The sequence below is a fragment of the Spinacia oleracea genome, chromosome 1 (genome assembly GCF_020520425.1).
Source record: "Spinacia oleracea cultivar Varoflay chromosome 1, BTI_SOV_V1, whole genome shotgun sequence".
Classification (NCBI taxonomy): domain Eukaryota; kingdom Viridiplantae; phylum Streptophyta; class Magnoliopsida; order Caryophyllales; family Amaranthaceae; genus Spinacia; species Spinacia oleracea.
In genome coordinates, this window is record NC_079487.1 from 130,090,534 (window position 1) to 130,115,200 (window position 24,667).

At 35.0% G+C, this 24,667-nt stretch overlaps 3 protein-coding genes across 3 annotated transcripts; all 3 read left to right on the plus strand.

Annotated features, from left to right (window-relative positions):
- Nucleotides 1-925: 925 nt before the first annotated feature.
- Nucleotides 926-4,651, plus strand: LOC110803344 (uncharacterized). Its single transcript, XM_022008859.2, has 2 exons — nucleotides 926-1,994; nucleotides 3,804-4,651. Exons 1-2 carry the CDS (start codon nucleotides 1,463-1,465, stop codon nucleotides 4,427-4,429), a joined length of 1,158 nt encoding a protein of 385 aa, XP_021864551.1. The 5' UTR covers nucleotides 926-1,462; the 3' UTR covers nucleotides 4,430-4,651.
- Nucleotides 4,652-4,794: 143 nt separating this feature from the next.
- On the plus strand, nucleotides 4,795-9,594 carry LOC130460792 (uncharacterized). The gene is made up of 2 exons (XM_056828351.1): nucleotides 4,795-6,937; nucleotides 8,747-9,594. Exons 1-2 carry the CDS (start codon nucleotides 6,406-6,408, stop codon nucleotides 9,370-9,372), a joined length of 1,158 nt encoding a protein of 385 aa, XP_056684329.1. The 5' UTR covers nucleotides 4,795-6,405; the 3' UTR covers nucleotides 9,373-9,594.
- A 9,382-nt stretch (nucleotides 9,595-18,976) lies between these two features.
- On the plus strand, nucleotides 18,977-24,338 carry LOC110803353 (nuclear transport factor 2). Its single transcript, XM_022008865.2, has 10 exons — nucleotides 18,977-19,268; nucleotides 19,385-19,455; nucleotides 19,564-19,701; nucleotides 20,388-20,661; nucleotides 20,775-21,112; nucleotides 21,866-22,025; nucleotides 22,155-22,276; nucleotides 22,362-22,421; nucleotides 23,324-23,390; nucleotides 23,686-24,338. The coding sequence occupies exons 2-10, from the start codon at nucleotides 19,402-19,404 to the stop codon at nucleotides 23,961-23,963; spliced, it is 1,491 nt and encodes a 496-aa protein (XP_021864557.2). The 5' UTR covers nucleotides 18,977-19,268; nucleotides 19,385-19,401; the 3' UTR covers nucleotides 23,964-24,338.
- Nucleotides 24,339-24,667: the final 329 nt, after the last annotated feature.

Sequence of the window (24,667 nt, forward strand, 5' to 3'; positions counted from 1 at the left end):
AAATTCTTCTAATCATGGAAAAGTTTTGTTAGTCTATCTAATGTCAATTTTTGGGGTATGAGATGTGAAATTTCAAATTTGGGTTTTTGTACACTAGTACAAGAGTGCAAGCTAGGATAATGAGTTATACCCAAGTTCTTCTCTTTGAAGTTATTCTCTCTATCGTAAATATTTTGATTTTAAATTTTAATTTTCTCTGTGATAAATTTTTCTATTAGAAAATTAAGATCAAACAAAATAAATTTAGATAAAATATGGTGTAAATTGATCCAATAAATTTCACTCAATAACAAAATTACCTTCCTTATTGTCCAGCGTACTAAATTAATATTTATTTAAAGATTATACCAGGATATCCACTGATAATTTTGATATAATGAACTAAATATCGAGGAACTGCTAGAATTTTGTTTATGGTGCATAAGTTTATTATTTGAACATATATTTGTTGTATTATAATATGATTGTGACGTGAAAGTACACTATCAATTAAGGTACAATTTTAATTTTAAGGACAAGATAGCAATCTTTTACACCAAGTTAAGGATTGTGTAAACTCGAATTGTGCCATGGATATATGGGCTTTTGCCATGAAAGGGAATATAGTTTACCACAAGTAAAACGTTATTTAATAGCAATACAAAAGTTTTCCATATGAATACTTAAAGTTGGCCTGCTTTGGTATTTTGTTCTATTAATTGGCCATGCACTGATAAGTTCAAATTAAACCAACTAATAGCTATAAAATGGAAGTAGTACACTCCTTTTATATATTACATCTATAACTTTTTATGATTAATTACGTATTATTGTGTTATGAAATCTGAATGATGTTAATTTTTCTTGATAAATATATCGTATGTAATACTCCTGAATAATACGTTATTCAATATAAGAGTTATGAAAAAGTCGCATATATTAAATTAGAATGACTTAGAACAATTCTCATGTCAATAATTCAATATTATATGTCATTCAGCTTATACAAGAACATACATATACCCCTCATACAATCTTTAAGCATGATTTCAAACATAATTCAAATGCATCTTAATTTTAATTTTCAAACTTCCAATTTCTACATGCCATTAAACAAGCAAAAAGAAAAGCTTTTCAAATTTAAATATAGAAGAAGTGGAATGAGAATTAACCACCATTGAAGCTAACAAACCATACACATTCTTCCCCCCTCTCTCTCTCCAAACTCGCCTCCCAAAACACTTCTTACGTGTCAGCAGCCATCTCTACTCTCCTCTTTCGGCCCACCACGTGTCATCTGAACCCCAAATAACAGAAGGGAAAAAAAAGTGTAAAACAATATTTTCAAATTCCGTCTCCTTCACACCCCTTAAAAGAGGCGAAAAACAAAAACACTCTCCTCCCTCCATTCTCCATTGTTATACTTTTTTAGAGAGAGAAAAACTCATATTGTAGAGAAAGCAAGCTCTTCAAAAATACAACAATGGCGGACGAACATCAGGACGTCGAAGATAACACCGCAACCACCACCACCACCACCGTTGGAGAAGACGACTTAGAGCTCAGCCTCTCTCTCCGCCCTCTCAATTGTTCTAACTCCTATCTTCCGTCATCTAACCTTCCTAAGAACCTTCCAGAAACCTCCTCTCCTGCCGCCTCCAACGGTCAGATCCTCTCCAAGCGTGACGCTCAAGCTCTCCGCCGCCAAGAGGCCAAGTTAAAGCGGGAGTTGAAGCGTAAATCGTCTTTAAATAACGACGTCGTAGGAGCTAACCCTCAGCAGGAGGATTTTATGGAGGAACAACGTCGGAAAGTTCTGAATTTAGGGTTTCAGGGAGCCGCGCCGCCGTGGTTTGGGCTGAATGCTGGTGCCGTTTACGGCGGTTTCATGCCGTATCAAGGACAAAACGGTAATTTTACTCCTCGTAGCGAGGGTAAAGATGCGGCGGGCGTTTCTTTCTCTAGCGGTAGCTCCTCCGGAATTTCTGATAACTACCAGAGTATTTCTGGTCCAGGTAATTATCTTTTAATCAAAAATTAGTTGTCATGTTTTTTTGTTCTTTATAATTAATTAATTTAAAATCAAATTTTCTCAATTTTGATTTAGAATAGCTTTAAATTACTTGCAAGTTGATTGGATTTTGTTCTATGAAGTCATTTTCGAGGAAGATCTGCCTTTCTATATTCATTTTATTTTGTTACAAGTTGCTAAATAATACGGAGTATACGGAGTACTTATTTCGTAATAATAATACTAGGAAGAAAAGCCACATGAGGATATGTAATCAGATGTTGTATTATTAATAAAATAATTAGCAAATTGGTGAAGGATAATATATTTAATAATCATAAGATAAAGAATTATTATTTATTATTGTGATAGTTATGTTGAAGAAAGTTGAATTGGGGTTGTTTTTAGTATGATATTGTTATGGTATTATACTTTTGCTTGATATGACACTAATTGCAATTTGCAAGTTGTAATTAATTTCTAATTTTGTGCAAAGACAAGTTGTATTTCTTAAATTGGGCCAAAGAGCTCTACTTGCACACATTGCCTTTAAAATAAAAATGTGGACGGTGGACGGTGTTGGTGAGCCTAATCAATGACAATTAGGTGATCAACGACTCAACGTAATCATCTATTTTTTATGAATTGATAGAAGAAACATAAGAGTACAAATATTTCGAGGTTGTTAAATGGGAGTCACAACGGGGCAATGATAGAGATTAGTTTATGACCCTAATTCGTTTGTTTAGGTAATTAGGTGTTAGCGTGGTATGTGGATTGATCTTGAAGGATGGCATCAGATTTGATTAGTGTGATTACATACATATTAATGTATGCTGTAGTAGGGGAATGTATTGGGGAGTTCGGGATTAAGTTTTGCTCTTTTGTTGTGACATCATGAGTATTGAGCAATGGTTTCACTCTGTGTTTCTAGATTACATGATTGATGTTAGTGTTTAAGTTGATTGACAACTGATATAAGTAAGATGATGCAAATCACGAAGAATTAGTCATACATTTTTGGAAGATCATCAACATTAGTTAATGCTAATCAATCTTATAGTATTAGTCTACAACATATCATGGATATGATGCTTATTTCCTGTTTAATCCTGAATTCAATACATGGAGTCTGTCGAAACACATCAAGGAACAACTAAAACTATCCAAAAAACATCATATCACGTTAACTGGGTAGAGTTCTCATAGTTGCTATCTTGCGGACTTGAACATGAGAAGGTTGTTAAATTTAAGCATAGACACTTGCACATTGAAAGATATGACAGCAAGGAGGGTGGACAGAATGAATTTGCCATTATCGGAACTTGCATTAGTTGGAGATTTGGGATTCATTTCAATGTGTTATAGTCCTAAAGACATGTAAGATTCCATATTATCTAAACTCTCAATCTTCCTGTTGTTGTGATTTGTATCTGTATATTGAATCCACAACGAGAATTTCTCTTGCTAGAGTATTACGACTTCTATTGTGTTTTCGTAGGAGTTTCAAGTTTACAACCAAATCTTTTTGGAAACTTTTCCCTGTTTTTCAGGGAGATGTACAAATATAATACCATGAAAGTGTACCAAGACAAGAAGTGTTGCTGGTTTGCTGCTCTAACTGGAATTTACTTTAATCTCCTCATCTCCGTTTTGTGGTTCTTCGTCCTATGGACTTGCCTTGTACATCTATAGTTTTCAGCAAAATTGGTTGTTGTTAATCTATGCTTGAGGACTTGAGGTGGTGAACCCTCTGTTTTTTGTTTGTGGGATCATTTGTTACTAACAGCTGTTCTTCTTTGCCCTTGTTCAGGTGGGAATAGCAGTGATGCTGGTAGTCATTCGAGTCATTCTCACTCACCGTTGCCCCCTCCAAATGTTCCTACAACTAGCAACACCACTTCCCAAATACAGCGTTGTTCATCACAACTAGACCTTCAATTTAACGGTTTAAACCCAAACCACTCAAAACCCCAATTGTGCAGGTCATACTCTAGTAATATTGAACTTGTCACAAGCTCAAGACAACCCTGTAAGTCACCAGAAGAACTAACCTCATTAAGTATGACTTGCCAACAAAATGTAGCTCAGCCTAACAATGACAATACATTGTCGGAAAAAAATCCCAACTCAACTCCTCGAAGCACAATCCCCAAGGAAGCCAAAGTAGAACTTGGGAAGCCTCCGAAGCCTGTTGGGTTAAATGGGCAACAGAAACTATTATTTTCAGAAATGCCGTGTGTTTCAGCCACCGGAAATGGACCCAATGGGAAGACTATAACCGGGTTTTTGTACAAATACTCGAAAGCTGAGGTGAGCATTATTTGTGTCTGCCATGGAACATCATTTTCCCCAGCTGCTTTCGTGGAGCACGCCGGAGGTGAAAATGTAGAATACCCTCTCAAGCATATTAGAGTAGTACCCTTTGCCCTTGGTTAACCATGTGATGTGAGCTAACTTATTGAGCTGTTGAGTATTGCGGATTTTAAAAGTGAAATTGGTAATATAATATTACAGCAAATTAATTCCCCTCCTTTCTTTTTGTAGCATGGCTGGGGATGGATAGGAAATTGAAATTCTTTTCTTCTCAAGGTTGAACTTTTTATCTAACTGAATTAATTAGTATATTGGTTAATTAAAATTTTCTACTTTTGTGTGCAACTTCATTGGATTTTGATTTAGTTTATCTAAATCGGATCCCTCTCTTGTTTCCTTTTCCACCCGCACCTTTTAATTTCTTCGATATGAGAAAGAAGACGGTGAAACCATCCATGTCTGCTGAATTTGATGTTGGCTATGCATTATTTGATGATAGTCCTTCTTCTAAAAACTTCGCTTTAGCGATGACATTCCATCATCTTTTTCCTAGTGAATGAACACTAGCCATTTGATGGGAAGGAAAGGATGACTCTTACAGGATTCAAATACCAATCAGGGAACAGTATAACCTTGACGGCCCGTTTGGTAGCCGGTAATAAATTGTGGGAATGAGAATGAATCTTAGTGTTATTTAGCAAGAAAATAACAACTCGATGTCCATGGTAATGAAATTTTGTCACAAGTTTGGTGTTTTTCTTCATAAATTTGCATTCCTACCTAATACCACTCCCCAAATGGTAATGGGTGGTAATGAAATTTATGAAGAAAAATATGCAATTTTGAGTGAACTAGCATTACCATGGGAATGTATATTGTTTTCCTAATAAATTTACATACAAATTCATTGTCATTTACACCATTTATGTCCGGCTATCAAACGGGCCGTGAAGGTTACAATTTCGAAGATACTACACTCACTAGTTAGCATCTAGGAAAGCCCTAAGCTTGGTTGAGTGTCTAGGAAAGCCTTATGCTTGGTTTCCGGGAAGATAGACTAGGAATCAAACTAATGGGGTGTGGCTATTGATCACTAGTCGCTACCATACGTCTTTAGGTACCAATATTACTTTTATTTATAGTTTTTTACTCAATGAGAATTATGAGTGTTAAAAATATGACTATCGTTACCTACTATCCCGTTTCAGAAAAATCTTTATAGTTATTATTTGCATAAATACTAAAACAAAATTAGGAAAGTTGGTTGAATATAATAAAATATGGATAAAGTGAAAGAAATGTGTAAAAAAGTGGTGGGTGTAAGAAAAAAAAAAGGATAAAGTAAGAGAAAGTGATTGGAAAATTGTAAATAGTGTGAGGTAAGTAAATTTTCATGTCCAAAAATAAAATAAAATAAATTGTAAAGAACTTTATGAAACGGACTAAAACGACAAGTGTAAAAATCTTTTTAAAACATAGGTAGTATTAATCTATTATGGTATCACTTTGCACTAAAAATTATTGTGCAATGCTTTTTTTTCAATGTGAAATTATTTTACTGTCCTGGATAATGGTGAAAGAGCTCAATCCTAAGTAGCAGTGGTCTATTAGCCCTCCAGAAAATAGAAGCTGCAGTTAGTGAGTGAGTTGCCTGCTCCTTTTTTTTTTTTTTTTTTGGTGTACCATCCGGTTTACCCTTAGGGTTAATCCGGATTCGGAGTGAGTTCTGAGTGATTAGGTTCCAGTCTCCTCCCAATTGTTGTTGCGGGGGATCGAACACGGGGTCCTCCCTACCAAGTTTAGCCTCAATCACCACTGAACCAACAGACAATTAGTGCCTGCTCCTTTGTTAGAGATTCAAGGGTTTTGTATAAAGTTAACATCCCTACAAAGCATTGCACAAAGCCAATTGTTGTGAACAAATTCTAGCAATGCATGTAAAAGAGAAAGAGTAGGCATCAACATCACAGAGGACCAAAAAGTATCTACTCATACATTACACAATGTATAGAAGAGCACTAATGCTCTGCATTGTTATACTTTTTTAGAGAGAGAAAAACTCATATTGTAGAGAAAGCAAGCTCTTCAAAAATACAACAATGGCGGACGAACATCAGGACGTCGAAGATAACACCGCAACCACCACCACCACCACCGTTGGAGAAGACGACTTAGAGCTCAGCCTCTCTCTCCGCCCTCTCAATTGTTCTAACTCCTATCTTCCGTCATCTAACCTTCCTAAGAACCTTCCAGAAACCTCCTCTCCTGCCGCCTCCAACGGTCAGATCCTCTCCAAGCGTGACGCTCAAGCTCTCCGCCGCCAAGAGGCCAAGTTAAAGCGGGAGTTGAAGCGTAAATCGTCTTTAAATAACGACGTCGTAGGAGCTAACCCTCAGCAGGAGGATTTTATGGAGGAACAACGTCGGAAAGTTCTGAATTTAGGGTTTCAGGGAGCCGCGCCGCCGTGGTTTGGGCTGAATGCTGGTGCCGTTTACGGCGGTTTCATGCCGTATCAAGGACAAAACGGTAATTTTACTCCTCGTAGCGAGGGTAAAGATGCGGCGGGCGTTTCTTTCTCTAGCGGTAGCTCCTCCGGAATTTCTGATAACTACCAGAGTATTTCTGGTCCAGGTAATTATCTTTTAATCAAAAATTAGTTGTCATGTTTTTTTGTTCTTTATAATTAATTAATTTAAAATCAAATTTTCTCAATTTTGATTTAGAATAGCTTTAAATTACTTGCAAGTTGATTGGATTTTGTTCTATGAAGTCATTTTCGAGGAAGATCTGCCTTTCTATATTCATTTTATTTTGTTACAAGTTGCTAAATAATACGGAGTATACGGAGTACTTATTTCGTAATAATAATACTAGGAAGAAAAGCCACATGAGGATATGTAATCAGATGTTGTATTATTAATAAAATAATTAGCAAATTGGTGAAGGATAATATATTTAATAATCATAAGATAAAGAATTATTATTTATTATTGTGATAGTTATGTTGAAGAAAGTTGAATTGGGGTTGTTTTTAGTATGATATTGTTATGGTATTATACTTTTGCTTGATATGACACTAATTGCAATTTGCAAGTTGTAATTAATTTCTAATTTTGTGCAAAGACAAGTTGTATTTCTTAAATTGGGCCAAAGAGCTCTACTTGCACACATTGCCTTTAAAATAAAAATGTGGACGGTGGACGGTGTTGGTGAGCCTAATCAATGACAATTAGGTGATCAACGACTCAACGTAATCATCTATTTTTTATGAATTGATAGAAGAAACATAAGAGTACAAATATTTCGAGGTTGTTAAATGGGAGTCACAACGGGGCAATGATAGAGATTAGTTTATGACCCTAATTCGTTTGTTTAGGTAATTAGGTGTTAGCGTGGTATGTGGATTGATCTTGAAGGATGGCATCAGATTTGATTAGTGTGATTACATACATATTAATGTATGCTGTAGTAGGGGAATGTATTGGGGAGTTCGGGATTAAGTTTTGCTCTTTTGTTGTGACATCATGAGTATTGAGCAATGGTTTCACTCTGTGTTTCTAGATTACATGATTGATGTTAGTGTTTAAGTTGATTGACAACTGATATAAGTAAGATGATGCAAATCACGAAGAATTAGTCATACATTTTTGGAAGATCATCAACATTAGTTAATGCTAATCAATCTTATAGTATTAGTCTACAACATATCATGGATATGATGCTTATTTCCTGTTTAATCCTGAATTCAATACATGGAGTCTGTCGAAACACATCAAGGAACAACTAAAACTATCCAAAAAACATCATATCACGTTAACTGGGTAGAGTTCTCATAGTTGCTATCTTGCGGACTTGAACATGAGAAGGTTGTTAAATTTAAGCATAGACACTTGCACATTGAAAGATATGACAGCAAGGAGGGTGGACAGAATGAATTTGCCATTATCGGAACTTGCATTAGTTGGAGATTTGGGATTCATTTCAATGTGTTATAGTCCTAAAGACATGTAAGATTCCATATTATCTAAACTCTCAATCTTCCTGTTGTTGTGATTTGTATCTGTATATTGAATCCACAACGAGAATTTCTCTTGCTAGAGTATTACGACTTCTATTGTGTTTTCGTAGGAGTTTCAAGTTTACAACCAAATCTTTTTGGAAACTTTTCCCTGTTTTTCAGGGAGATGTACAAATATAATACCATGAAAGTGTACCAAGACAAGAAGTGTTGCTGGTTTGCTGCTCTAACTGGAATTTACTTTAATCTCCTCATCTCCGTTTTGTGGTTCTTCGTCCTATGGACTTGCCTTGTACATCTATAGTTTTCAGCAAAATTGGTTGTTGTTAATCTATGCTTGAGGACTTGAGGTGGTGAACCCTCTGTTTTTTGTTTGTGGGATCATTTGTTACTAACAGCTGTTCTTCTTTGCCCTTGTTCAGGTGGGAATAGCAGTGATGCTGGTAGTCATTCGAGTCATTCTCACTCACCGTTGCCCCCTCCAAATGTTCCTACAACTAGCAACACCACTTCCCAAATACAGCGTTGTTCATCACAACTAGACCTTCAATTTAACGGTTTAAACCCAAACCACTCAAAACCCCAATTGTGCAGGTCATACTCTAGTAATATTGAACTTGTCACAAGCTCAAGACAACCCTGTAAGTCACCAGAAGAACTAACCTCATTAAGTATGACTTGCCAACAAAATGTAGCTCAGCCTAACAATGACAATACATTGTCGGAAAAAAATCCCAACTCAACTCCTCGAAGCACAATCCCCAAGGAAGCCAAAGTAGAACTTGGGAAGCCTCCGAAGCCTGTTGGGTTAAATGGGCAACAGAAACTATTATTTTCAGAAATGCCGTGTGTTTCAGCCACCGGAAATGGACCCAATGGGAAGACTATAACCGGGTTTTTGTACAAATACTCGAAAGCTGAGGTGAGCATTATTTGTGTCTGCCATGGAACATCATTTTCCCCAGCTGCTTTCGTGGAGCACGCCGGAGGTGAAAATGTAGAATACCCTCTCAAGCATATTAGAGTAGTACCCTTTGCCCTTGGTTAACCATGTGATGTGAGCTAACTTATTGAGCTGTTGAGTATTGCGGATTTTAAAAGTGAAATTGGTAATATAATATTACAGCAAATTAATTCCCCTCCTTTCTTTTTGTAGCATGGCTGGGGATGGATAGGAAATTGAAATTCTTTTCTTCTCAAGGTTGAACTTTTTATCTAACTGAATTAATTAGTATATTGGTTAATTAAAATTTTCTACTTTTGTGTGCAACTTCATTGGATTTTGATTTAGTTTATCTAAATCGGATCCCTCTCTTGTTTCCTTTTCCACCCGCACCTTTTAATTTCTTCGATATGAGAAAGAAGACGGTGAAACCATCCATGTCTGCTGAATTTGATGTTGGCTATGCATTATTTGATGATAGTCCTTCTTCTAAAAACTTCGCTTTAGCGATGACATTCCATCATCTTTTTCCTAGTGAATGAACACTAGCCATTTGATGGGAAGGAAAGGATGACTCTTACAGGATTCAAATACCAATCAGGGAACAGTATAACCTTGACGGCCCGTTTGGTAGCCGGTAATAAATTGTGGGAATGAGAATGAATCTTAGTGTTATTTAGCAAGAAAATAACAACTCGATGTCCATGGTAATGAAATTTTGTCACAAGTTTGGTGTTTTTCTTCATAAATTTGCATTCCTACCTAATACCACTCCCCAAATGGTAATGGGTGGTAATGAAATTTATGAAGAAAAATATGCAATTTTGAGTGAACTAGCATTACCATGGGAATGTATATTGTTTTCCTAATAAATTTACATACAAATTCATTGTCATTTACACCATTTATGTCCGGCTATCAAACGGGCCGTGAAGGTTACAATTTCGAAGATACTACACTCACTAGTTAGCATCTAGGAAAGCCCTAAGCTTGGTTGAGTGTCTAGGAAAGCCTTATGCTTGGTTTCCGGGAAGATAGACTAGGAATCAAACTAATGGGGTGTGGCTATTGATCACTAGTCGCTACCATACGTCTTTAGGTACCAATATTACTTTTATTTATAGTTTTTTACTCAATGAGAATTATGAGTGTTAAAAATATGACTATCGTTACCTACTATCCCGTTTCAGAAAAATCTTTATAGTTATTATTTGCACAAATACTAAAACAAAATTAGGAAAGTTGGTTGAATATAATAAAATATGGATAAAGTGAAAGAAATGTGTAAAAAAGTGGTGGGTGTAAGAAAAAAAAAAGGATAAAGTAAGAGAAAGTGATTGGAAAATTGTAAATAGTGTGAGGTAAGTAAATTTTCATGTCCAAAAATAAAATAAAATAAATTGTAAAGAACTTTATGAAACGGACTAAAACGACAAGTGTAAAAATCTTTTTAAAACATAGGTAGTATTAATCTATTATGGTATCACTTTGCACTAAAAATTATTGTGCAATGCTTTTTTTTCAATGTGAAATTATTTTACTGTCCTGGATAATGGTGAAAGAGCTCAATCCTAAGTAGCAGTGGTCTATTAGCCCTCCAGAAAATAGAAGCTGCAGTTAGTGAGTGAGTTGCCTGCTCCTTTTTTTTTTTTTTTTTTTGGTGTACCATCCGGTTTACCCTTAGGGTTAATCCGGATTCGGAGTGAGTTCTGAGTGATTAGGTTCCAGTCTCCTCCCAATTGTTGTTGCGGGGGATCGAACACGGGGTCCTCCCTACCAAGTTTAGCCTCAATCACCACTGAACCAACAGACAATTAGTGCCTGCTCCTTTGTTAGAGATTCAAGGGTTTTGTATAAAGTTAACATCCCTACAAAGCATTGCACAAAGCCAATTGTTGTGAACAAATTCTAGCAATGCATGTAAAAGAGAAAGAGTAGGCATCAACATCACAGAGGACCAAAAAGTATCTACTCATACATTACACAATGTATAGAAGAGCACTAATGCTCTGCATTATGAATTATGATGTCTTTAAACTAGCCACATGGTGTCCTTTGTCACTCTCTTACTTGGACCATTGCATTGATTAGACAACGGTTTGAGTGGAAGGATGCCAAAAAAAAAAAAAAATACTTCAACGAAATTACCATTAAAAAAAGTCGGTGATTTTCTTTACTGTAAATATGAATCTAAATTTTTGCGATATTGGATTCAAAACTAAATACTACGGAGTACTTTACATACGAATTATATTGTTTCTGGCAACGCTATAGAGTCTTTGGGTCACTGATAATACTGGTATAGTTTTTCGTGTTAAAGTCAAAGAGCTTACAACAATTATCGCTCTAGTAGCTTTGAAAAATATTTTGAGCTTACAACAATTGGGTGCGTACAACCTAACCTCGGCCACCAGGCCTTGCTCGAGTTGCATGTGTTACCATTAGAGTTTCACTTAACAAAAATCAGCGAATGAGGGTATTTGTTGGGTTCTTCTTGCATCTCTTGATACGCTAAAAGGGAGGGTCCTTTTCCAAAACTCAATTATCGCTACATGCTAAATCTTCTTACTGTGAATCTATTTATTTGATCCACAATTTGCAGGAAACTAGTGTTGGTTTTGCTATGTTATCCGTTTGTAATTTCCTTTAGCAGTTGCACAAAATAAAACCAAAATTTAGCACTTTTTTTAACTAAAAAGGTCACTTGTCCTTTAGCACATGTCAAAAATTAAAAATTCAATTGTGGCTTTTGTTTTTGAAGGAAATGGTGACTTATTAGGAGGAAGTATTTTTGCATTTATGATATGTACTTGCAAATGCATATTATATCAAAAGATGAAATAGGAAAAAGGCAAAAAATAAATTGAATGGTATTCCCTCCGTCCCAGATTAGTTGTTACACTTTTCTTTTCGTCCGTCCCAAATTAGTTGTTACATTTCTAAATTAGAAATGACCCACAATTATTATATTATCTCTCTCTTCCCACTAACTTTTTTTTTGTCTCCCACCCTCTCTCATTCAATTAAAAAAAATACCCACTAACACTTATCACGTCTAATTTTTCAATAAAATAACAAATGATAACATCACTTAAAACTTTGTGCAAATGTAAGTGTAACGACTATTTTGGGACGAAATGAATACTTTTTTTTAACAGAAATGATACTTATTTTTACATAAATAGTACTTCATTTTTCCCCTATTTTATCGTTTTGTTGACTGATATGTGTTTACAATACATATCAGATAGCCGCATCGCCAACCTCGACTTATTAGAGCACAATTAACGCCAGACAAATTTTTTGTCCATAGGAAACGTAGTGGAAAAATTGAAAAAATATATAGTTAATGGTGAGGAGATTTTGCTCGTGGGGTGGGAGAAAATGAAATCCCCATAGCAGGGGTTTTTTTTTGTTTCTGGCTGATGAAATTTCATCCAGTCTTGGTTGTCACATAGCATGGGATGACAATATTGTAATGATTATTTTTAACAAACATTTTTTTTTTATCTCTCTGATTCATAAAAACATAAAATAACATTACCATCTTTAATAAAATTTCTAGATCGACAATGGCATCTATTTTGATATAATTTAACACAAAAAATAATTTTTATTTCTCTCTCTAATTTTCTTATTTATAACTATAATTAATTCCGTATTTTTCAATTCTTCATTTTTAATTTTTTATTATTATATTATATTTATTGTTAGAAAGAGAGGGTGAAGAGTTTCTCTTTTGCTCATGGATAAGAGAGTGGTGGAAAAATAATTTTTTTTCTAATGAGAAAAATGAAAAAAGATGAGTGAGAAAATGGGTAGAAAGAGAGGGTTGACGATTTTTTTGCCCTTGATCGATTAACAGTGATTAACAGTGGTCTTTTTCTCTATCTTTGAAGGAACTCATAGATATATCTACTTTTTCGTTATTTTTTTCTTCTCTATTCAATAGTTGTATAAACAAAATATATATGGAGAATGGAAGAACCTACCGCTTTTAGAAAGAGAGGGACACTACAAGAATTAGAAACAACCAGGGCGATTTTTTTATAAAAAAAAAAGGCAACTTCTAAATCGTCCTAATAGAACAAATCAAATATGGCAAACAAACATTGCCTTGGTTGGTAAAAACAAAGAGGGCGAAAGTATTCTTTGCCTTCTTTGATTTACATTAAACAGGACGACTTCTCACATTTCGCCCTCTTTGATCAGTTTTTTTTTAAAAAAAGCATCCCCAACTCCTTTGAAACTGCAAACTCCGAATACCAAACTTCACCCAAATTTTCTTTCTAAGAATCCCAAAATGAAAACTCCAATATTCAGTTAGCTTGTTCTCTCCCTAAATCTTCAATTTAGCTTTCTCTTCTCAATTTCTCTTTCTCTCCCTTAAATATTCAGTTTAGCTTTCTCTCTCCCTCTCCATCTTCAATTTCTCTGGTCATAAACCCTAATTTTATGCGTTTTGGTTGAGTTCGCCTGAAATTTGATCGAGTTCGCTTGAAATTTGGTTGAGCTTGCTTGAAATTTGGTCCAATCGCACATATTTGCTTCATATCCGAAGTTCGTCTGGTATCATATTTACTCAACTTCTTCGCGTTTTTTTGCTGGCATTTGAATTACTAGTTCATCATTACTCCGTATTTATCATCTCATGTTACTGTATTTTAGTGATAAGATTCGAATTATTTTCTTAATTAATGTTATTTTTCATTTAAATTGTAATTGGTTTGTTTACCATAAGAAGCAGATTTGTAATTCGTATTATTTTGAATTAGCGATGTTTGTGGTTTTGCCTGTTCTTTTGATGTTTGTGAATTATTGATTTCTTATGGAACCACAATTTGTTAATTAGACTCAATATATGTTCGTCTATATAATTTGTTGAGTTTACTGAAAACTCAATACTAAAATCCCTGTTAATTTGCTGTTTTTGGTTAATTTTAGGGTTTTGGTTTGCGGATCTATGGAATCTTACAATTTGAGGTCTCTGTTGGAGTTACTCGTTCCTTTCAGACCAACCTTCAATTTCAGGTACTAGGCCTCTATCGTACTTTTTGAATTTGATTTCTGCAGCATATTCATGCTAATTGATGTTGAACATTCAAATTTTGCAGAATGGACATAATTCAAAGTTTTTCGATTTTTTTATTTTCTATAATTTTATATCTATGCCGTTTGTGATTTAATCATTGCAATTTATTTGTGTTATTATATTAATTTGATTCATATGTTGTAATTTTGTTGTTGATTTGGATTTTCTTTATATTCTCTGATTACTTGATGTGAGATTAGAGTTATAGTGTAGTTCTTTCTCTGATTCCTAGTGTTTTTTTCTCTGTAATGTACAAATACAGTTGGACTTTTGAATGTTTATTCGTCCTTGTATGTTGCCTATTCCGTTTAAGTCTATGTATGTGGTTCTTATATTATTGTGGAGCTTATGCATGAGATGTGATAAATTGGTAACTGGCTAATAGGCAGAAAAGTTGTACTTCGTATTATGTATGAATATGATTATATAATAATGATATTGTTAGTTTGTCCTTGTGGTCTGTGGGCTGCATATTCATGGAGCTCATGAACATAAGACCTTTGTTTCCTGGCAAGGACCATGTTCACCAAATACGGCTGTTGACAGAGGTGAGATTCTTGTCCGCAGACAAACTAGTAATACATTGCTGAGTTTGAACAAGTTTAACGCCTGTCTCTTCGTGCTGTTGGGTATAGTAATTAATTTATCAGTTTTACATTTTACATTTATATTGAAATCATGGTTGCTGTTTAGTTTCTTTTAGATGGCTAAAAGTAGAAATGTAGATTAATGTTTGGCTTTCTCGTATAAGTTCTGCAGGTATAAAAAAATATCTTTCACAATTTAGGTTAGTTTTTAGATGTTATATGGATATTTGCATTGCCAAGAATTTTTGTTCAATAGTGTCAAGTGAAGGTACCTTTCATTATGATGTAATCATGGTTATGGGTTTTTCGCCTTTTGTTCTCATAAACCTTCACAGTCATCAATTGGCTAATACCGAAAAGGTTTTGGTTGTGTGTGCTGTTCGCAAGCTCACTGATGATGATTAGAGGGCATATTATGATCAGTTAATATTTCAATGCCAAAATATAATTCCCAATCCCTATTTTATTTTATTTCTATTGATTATTTGTTTCTTAGTCTTTTATTTACTATTTTATTTTTCAGTTAGTACTTAAGTTAGCTAGTTCATAAAATCTCAAAACAGGGGTTTCTAACTTTCATTAGAAATAGTTTGATAAAGCCAATTTTAAGTGGGATTGACCATACCTTTCCCTATTACACTATTATGAGGTTAGAGTTAGGTTATTGTTGTTCGAACCAAAAGGCAAGTCACCACTAAGGTAGTAAGCTTGCTCTCTTACATGGTCTTTTTCTCTTTTCTGCTACAGAGAGTGTTTAATCACTCTAGATTCATTATATTGTTGATCTTTCTGAAGCAGGTATTTTATACACCTTGTTCTCCTCTGACCTTGCCACTGCATATAGGTATCCTTCTTTTTCATATCATTAAGCTACCTGTTTCCCTGGTTAATTTCTTGAGCTGTGGCAAGCAATCTGATGAGTTACATATTTCTGTTAAAAGTCTTTCACGATGATACATTTTTATGTGCATATGTTCTGGTATTTTATTGCTTAGTTTCAGTTTCAGTTTCAGTTTCAGCTTCAGCATAGTTATATGTTGTTTGGGACATTGTGTTTGTTCAAAGTGTTTCATGTTTATTTTTAAATGTGGCAGTTTTGCATAATAGCCTTATTTGGATATGATCTATTCGATGAAGTAAAATATAATTTGGTTTTGCAAATATTTTTTTAGCTCAGGTCAGCACAAGGAATGGATTCTAGGCAATCTCTACATGGCACCAGGAATGAATCCAGACAACCTGTACGTGTCTTGCAATTTTATATGAGATATCTGTAAAAAAGGTACATGAATGCATCAACTTAAAAAAGGTACACGCCTCTTGAGCTTTGATTTCAGATGACAAAGTATATAGGATTAGATAGCAGTATCTAGTTGGTTAAGATAGTATTTACTAGTACTTTAAAGCTCTGTCATCGGAACAAGGACAACTAGCTCGCATGTTTATCTCCTCATTTTGGAATCGGAGATCTAAATATATAAGTAGCACTAACCTATTAGCTCAACTGGAAGAGCATTGTGCAAATGCGCAAAGATGTGGGTTCGAATCCCATGTAGGTTAATTTATTTGCTGTATTGGCTAGCCTATAAAAAAATAGAAATAAAAAAGCAAAATAGAGGGCGCAAAAACAGGTGTCCCTAGATACAATCAAAGAGGGCGAAATAGACTGCCCTTCTTGATTCCAATCAGTAAGGGCGAAAATAGAATGCCTTCCTTGAAATAATCAAAGAGGGCAAAAAAAGTCGTCCTCCCTGATTTCAATCAAGGAGGGCGGGAAAAAGTCGTCCTCTCTGATTTCTATCAAAGAGGGCGAAGCATATTGCCCTCTTTGATTTCAATCAAAGAGGGCGAAAAATATTACTTGCCCTGCTAAGCTAATACAACGAGCCTAACAGGGCGATGGGAGGGCGATATAAAAATCGCTCTGCTAGCCTAAGAGGGCGATATTTACATCAAAGAGGGCGATATTTTTCGCCCTCTTTGATCTTATATGTTGTAGTGGGATAAAGACTAAAGTACGCCATTGTTGAAGAGTCTAAAGTGAACTCAACGATATATATATCTACTTTTTCGTTGTTTTTTTTCTTCTCTATTCAATAGTTGTATACACAAAATATATTAGAGAATAGAAGAACCTACTGCTTTTTGAAAGAGAGGGAGAAAGGCTAAAGTACGCCATTGTTGAAGAGTCTAAAGTGAACCACGTAACGTGTTAAGAGATTACAATTATTATAAGAAAAATGAGTAGAACTTATAGTAACGAACAAAAATGGAAAGTAAGTAAAACATAAAATAATAGAGTGAGTACATTCAACCTAATCTCACTCCACGGATTCCTAATTTAGGTCTAATGTTTAATTTTACCCATTGGAGGAACTATTTCCGGTGATAACAGTATTGTGCTTTGACTAAAACATCGGCGATATTTTTTTGTTGTTGTTTCTACGGCGAGGAATTCTCACCGCCTTCGGCGATAGCACTAATCTCTTGCGGGAGTTTTCATGGGTACCTCGATGGGCAACAACACTCCTAATTGAGGTTTTTTCATACCAAATGCTCGATCCCGAGACCTTAGTTAAGCAGCAAGAGTCCCTTAACCCCTCACTCCAACTCCAATTGGTATATCAGCGGGAATTTGGTTTAAGATAAGAACTGGATTTCGGGGAACATTAAATTGCAAATTGGTCCATCTGTACATAATCTACAAAAACAAAAACCATAAATAACAGATGTCAAACGCCATATTAATCTTCGCTTTTAACTGTTTAAAACATGTAATCAAGTTGGTCTTGAGCCTCTTGGCATAGTGGTTGTTTTAATTTTACTTGCTCTTAACCAATTACTCTTCGAGGTTTAAATCCTAAATTGTCGGGAATGAAAAAAGATAATTGGTCAGCCTTTTACCCTTTAATGGAGTGGAGCAGTGAGATGGTTAGTCATTTCGGTCGGCGGTAAACACCTTGGTTTTACACACACGCAAAAAAAAAAAAAAAAAGCAAAAAACTCTTTTTAGAGGTTTGTACTTTCTTAGTTCATTATTCCATAATGATGTTCCAGTCAGATTTTTGACACAGTTCCAATTGAAGAGAATCTTTTAAACTCTTTCCAATAACTATGTATAAGAAAAAAAACATATTCATATAAGTTTTTGTTTGATTTGTCTCAACAATAAGTAATGTAAGAATATCAAGAATTTATAATAAGCTCATTCGGTGAACTTACCCAAAGTCCAAACACTATTCGAGCTTAATAAGTGAATGCATAACAACTTTCGAAAAAGCAAAATCATAAGCAATTTAGAGCTCTAAGTTACTCAATTTTATTTGTTAGTAAATCACAATACTTATAATATTGTTGTTACCAAAAATTACTACGTTGTAGTTGACTTTAAGAAATGACTAAACCACCACTCGTAAGAAACCCAAGAACAAATAGTAAGAATGGGAGTATATAAAAACACACGGAGTATTTTATATTTTTATAACTAAGAAAATTTAGTATAGAAACTAAGAATAGAAGACTTAATGTAAATGTCAATTACGTAACAAAGTATGTCAACATCCTTAATGTAATTACGTAGCATGATCTAATTGGAATTCATAAGATTGATTGTAACATATTAAACCTAATAGAATATGATTGCTACTCATTACAATTTATCTAATTTTTTTTTTGACATGCGCAATTTATCTAAACGTAGTGAAAGCTAAAATTTTGCCTTTTATTATAGGTGAAGTGAACACATTAAATTATAAACGATTTTTTCATAAAATACCCATTTAATTTAACTTTATTCACTAAATATCGTTATAGTTTAAGGTATTTACCATATATCCATGAGGTTTATAAAATTCTACTCCGTAATACGTAATAAAATAAATAAATACTCCGTAAATTTAAAAAGTCAATTGTTTTCATAGAATTAGAAATGCAAAATGATTGCTCACACAAGTCACACACCTCTCGTCACACTGGATCTCCACCCACACTCACTCGCCCACTCGTCACTCGACTCACTCACTTTCACAACTCACAAGTCACAATAAACAATACATATATTCCCGATTCCCCCCTAAAATTAACCTTCTATTACCTGTTTTTAATTCTCTCTCTTTAACACCACACTCTCACTCTCCGCCGCCGCAACTTCCTCCTTCCCCCACCTACCCAAACCCTAACCACCACCTTCCTCTCGGCGAGGAGAGAGAAAAAAACTAACACTACGCACTGCAACCACTAACAATTCTCCAAAACTCAATTTCTCTCTTTCTCTCTCCTCGAATCCTCAATTTCCTTCCGATCAACACCAAAACAAACACCAGGTAACATCTTCTCTCTCCGGAATTCGCGTAGTTTTCTCCGATCTCATATTACTTTACTCGATATACGCAATTGTCGCCCTCCATTATTTCTGATCCTATTTTTTTCTGCGTTTTAGGGTTTGCGTTAAAAAAAATGGCAGCACCTGCAGTTCAACCTCCGGCCGACAACATTCCACCTGCTGACATTGTAACCACACCAAAATTCCTCTTTCATTATTATTATTTATTAATAATATTCGAAATTATAATTTGTGTGTTGTTGATTTTAATTTTGCTTATTTTTTTCGTGATTTAGGTTGGAAGTGCGTTCGCAAGGCAGTATTATAGTATACTCCAGCAATCTCCTGCACTTGTTTACCGGTTCTACCAGGAAAACAGTAAGCTTGGTCGTCCTGAAAATGCTGATATTATGGGGTTTACTACTACCATGGATGTGAGCTTCTTTTTCTTAGATTTTTATTTTTATCTAATTTTTTTAAGGATTTTGTGGGTCATTTAATGTTTCTTATTTAAAAGGTTTTTAATAATATGTACTTGAAAAGTTGTCTTAGATCTATTTATTTATATGATTGATTATATCTGCTGTTGTATGATTTGTTTCCACGTTATCGTACTCCTGGATCTATGTGGATTGTGGATAATTAATACAGACTACAAAATAATGTGAAATAGAACGGTTAGCCTTTTCGTTTGTCTTCAATTTGATTATGTATGACCTTCACTTTGTAGTTGGAATATATATTGCGCATACCTGCTGATGAATATCAAACCAATAGCTAAACATTTATCCCATGTGGTTTAAGGGTTGTATTTTACCATTTTCATTGATTTATTGGGGCTAAGCGTATTCTGTTTTATGCTTTTGCTGTTATTTCTTTTTCTTCTATGGTTGTTAGATACTTTGATACAACATAGGCATTTCAAGTGTGTTATGATTGGCCTAAGTATCATAGACTAGTGCTAGGTTTCTCGCGATGCAGTACTGTAGTTTGTTCAATATGTGATTGTCAAGTATTCGTTTATTTAACGATGATGTTCATATAATTATACAAGTATGTGTGAAGAGTGCTCCTTGTTTGTTATTTGCTCATATGAGACATATTGTTTGAGCCTATTCAGGCTATCGATGCGGAGATACAGTCTTATGGAAGTTTGAAGGCAGATATAAAGTTTGTTGATGCGCAAGAATCCTATAACGGGGGAGTGATTGTTCTTGTCACTGGGTCAATGATTAATGCTGATGATTCAAGGCGGGGTTTCACTCAGACCTTTTTTCTGGCTCCTCAAGACAAAGGTTTTTTTGTTTTGAATGACATGTTTAGATATGTTGAAGATGATTGTCATCAGAATGAGAGGCAGAACGGGTTTGTAGCACTACCCACTCCAAATCAGGGTAATGATTTTTTTTTTTTGTTTTGTTTAGGTTTGTTATCTGTGTATATTCGAGTTTTATGCTTCCTTTGCCCGCTGAGTTTGATACCTTGACTTTGTTTTATTATTTCTTAGTGTTAGAAGAAGTGCCACCAGTCCAAGAGAATTACATTATGGAAGAGTCCAATGGAGAAGTTTACAATCCGCATGAAAATGGTGAAGTTCCAGTTGAGGAAGTGGAAGAAGAGGAGCCTGTTGCCGAGGTTGTTAATGAAGTTCCAAATGACCCACAGGTTATTGTGCCTGAGTCAAAAGTTCAGGTTGTGGCTGAATCAAATGGTAAGTTTGTGGCTGAATCAAATGGAAAGGTTGTGGCTGAATCAAATGGTAAGCTTGTGGCTGAATCAAATGATAAAGTTGTTGCTGAACCTCCAAACGACTCACAGACCCCAAAGAGGTCCTATGCTTCCATTGTAAGTAACAACAAATTATTTCTTCAGATACTATGCTATGGAACATTTTATTTACATCCTTACTCTTGCGAGTCATACCCCATGTGTAGATTTGTTTTACTTATTTTATTACTTGTTTTTATTTGTCAATGTCTGAATAGAGAGTTGCGAAAAATGGCCAGTTTAACAGAACCGTATACTTCTATATCAGGTTCGCTAGAAGTTTTTATGGCTTTTGAATAGCTGGTAATGGAAATCAGAATGTGTCATCTTTTTGGAATTATTACGCTATAGTATCCGGATTGTGCGAATTAGGTTATAGATGTTGTAGTTCTGGTGATAAATTTGATTGTTTTAGTTGTTTGGTCACTGACTAATACTTAAATATATCAACTTCTTGTTTTGGTCACTGACTAATACTTAAATATATCAATTTGATTGTTTTAGTTGTTTGGTCACTGACTAATACTTAAATAAATTTGTCTTAATATTTATTTTAAATATATCAACTTCTTATAATATTTACTAATACATAAGTATTGATGGTCAAAGTTATACGTTGACAAACGTGAAAATCAAAACGGTGCAACTATTTAGGAACGGAGGAAGTATTTATTTGAGAGAATGTTTGATACTTTTGCCTGTATGTCTTGATGATTGTGTTAGCACATTGACGTGAGTAATGAAGTAAAGGAGTGCTGAAATGAAACTTCCTAATTTTTTTATATTGCTGACTTTCTTGAAAACTTGTTTTTCCCTCTTGTTGTGGTCAAGGTGATGAAGGATACTCGTGTTTCTGCACCATCTCCTAACTTTCCAAAATCTATGCCTAAGACTCAAGAGCAACAAAAGACTGTTACAGAAGTCCCTCTATCAGCGCCCCTACCTTACAGTGCTGATATGATTGATGATGGAAATAACCACGAGGCAGAAGGTAGCTTAGCCATCCATTATCTTCATGTTATGACTTATGATTGCTTCATTTGTGACTGTTTTTCTCTGGAGATTATTAGTTGCTGTTTAAGTTATATAATATACTTCCTTCACACCATTTCTTTGGCAGGTGAGGGTTACTCAATCTACATAAAGAACTTGCCGTTTAATATACCTTATTCTGTTGTTGAGGAAGCTCTGAGTAGGTTTGGCCCAATTAAGAATGATGGTATCCAAATTCGAAAAAATAATGTACGTTTGAAATTCTTGGTTTGAGTTTACTTGGTTTTTTTGTTCTTGTCTTTCCTTTTTCTAACTATGAACTTATGTGGATTAGAGTTTCGGTTTTGGGTTTGTGGAATTTGAAGCGGCTGGTGCTGCACGAAGTGCCATAGAGGTATGCCTTTTCTCCGTCCTGAAATTGCCATTTTGGCTTACTTAAAATCTTCTTCCAATCCTAGCACCATAGTATGGGTTTTTCTGTATAAGTGATATTTTGTTATATTATTCTTTAGGATGTGCCGGCTTAGTCAATTCCTTATAGTTCTTATCTGTGGATCTGTACTTTTACATTTTCTGTAATGAAATTTTGACCGCAAATCCATGCTAACGTTTCTGCTAATACTCCCTCCATTCCTTTTTGTTCTTCCCGTTTCTATTTCGGGCGTTCCTATATGTTCTTCCCATTTCCTTTTTTGGACATACCTTTTTACCATAAAATTCTCCACCATCCCTTATTTAATTCATTCACATTTCCCTATTCACCCATCCAACCCCACTTTTATGATTTTTTATTACTTTATTAAAAATATCTTCTCTCTCCTTCATTTCTTTATTATTTTCCTTTACTACTTTATTACTTTCTCTCACATTCAATCATTACTCTTACACTCAATCATTACAAGATTCCATTTTCTTAATTTCCACACCATTTTCCAAACGGGAAGAACATAAAGGAACAGAGGGAGTACCTATGAAATAGATTTTCAAATTAATGTAATTGTGATGGTATTTAGTACAAGGTCGCAGATAATTTTATACGATTTATGGAAGGCACAAACTTCAAGCTTGTATAACTGTATTTATGTATCATAATGTCATATTGCTTTGTGCCAAAAAAAACAGCTTATTGATGTACATATGGTTGTCAGTTGAGCATAATATTTAGAAACTTCGTGATTTTTTTTTTTTTTTACTTTGGGTGGCTGTCTGAATTAAAATGTGCAGAGTAGCTTATTTTATTGGCTTGGAGAATTCTCTGTTTGATATATTGTCTGATTTGATATTTTCCTGCACCAGGCTTCACCCATTATGATTGCTGGACGTAGTGTCGTGGTAGAGGAAAAGAAGTCCACCAATTCCCGAGGTAAGTTGGGTTTCAGGTTTAATGTTTTTGGTTGGCCTTGTCCATATATGTCTGTTAGATTAAGCTCATGTCCCATTCCCTGCACCTCCCACCTCTTGGGAAATAATTTAATAAAAAGTGATCAAATGAAGAAATACAGGGGGGAGGAGGGAGGGAAATGGTGGAAGGACTTTCGAGCCTATGAACGGTGTGTTATCATTAGTCATGGATCATATTTGTCGCAGCTCATAATGTTATACGTTACTTTTGTTTTCCTGAAGCCTTACTACCGAACTTACAGAGATTTCATCTGCAGGACCCTTTCGAGGACGGTTTCCCCCAGGAAGAGGTGGTGGTGGATTCAGAGGTGAGGGTGGAAGAGGGCGTGGAGGTTATGGGGGAGGTAGAGGGTATGGCAGGGGGGAGAACAACAGGAATGATTTTGGAAACAGAGGTGGTGGTCGAGGATACCATAACCGCAGTGAAGGATACCAGAGGAATGATCAAAATGGGAATGGAGCTGTGCAAATGAATCGAGGTGGGGGATCGGGTAATGGGAATACAAGGACACAAAGGGTACCTGCACAGGCTTGAGAAACAGTGAAGGATATTTGGTAAAGTTTTATAACTTGAATTCAAGTGAATTGTCTACTAGATTGGATAGTATTTAGGGGGGGCATTATCTACTTGATTTTTTTTCTCACTTATTTGGACAGGAATATTTGACTTCACTCTATTCCTCCAATTCTAAATTTTGGTCACTCTGCCTTTTGGAGATAACATTAGATAGTATAAGAATGTTTTGAGTACTAAGGTACCCTTTTAATGTGCATTGTAGGGGTGATGTAAGGTCTAATTTCAGTTGGTATATTTAACGACTATTTAAGACTCGTGTTACCATCTCGGTTGGAATTGTGGTATAGTATAATTACTGCTTACTGGTATTGGAAATGATTTGACTTTGGGTTATCTCTTATCTTACTTTCATTAACTCTTATCTTACTTTCTTTAGTTCCACCTTCTCTTCCTTGCTTTTTTCTTTTTACTTACCTGCTCCTTTCTGGTTTGATTGGTGACAATGACGATCTCTTACGACGATTCATGTTAGCCGACCCAAAATCATTTTGGTACTAAGGCTTTGTTGTTGTTGTTGTTTCTGTATTGCCTTGAAAACAGAAATATGTTTCCATTCGCAAGTGCCACGAGTAATTTTGTTCGAAAATTATGTGATGGAGCATATTGAATGAATTCTGAATTTGGTTATCGGTGCTCAATCATTTTCAATGTTTTATTGCTAT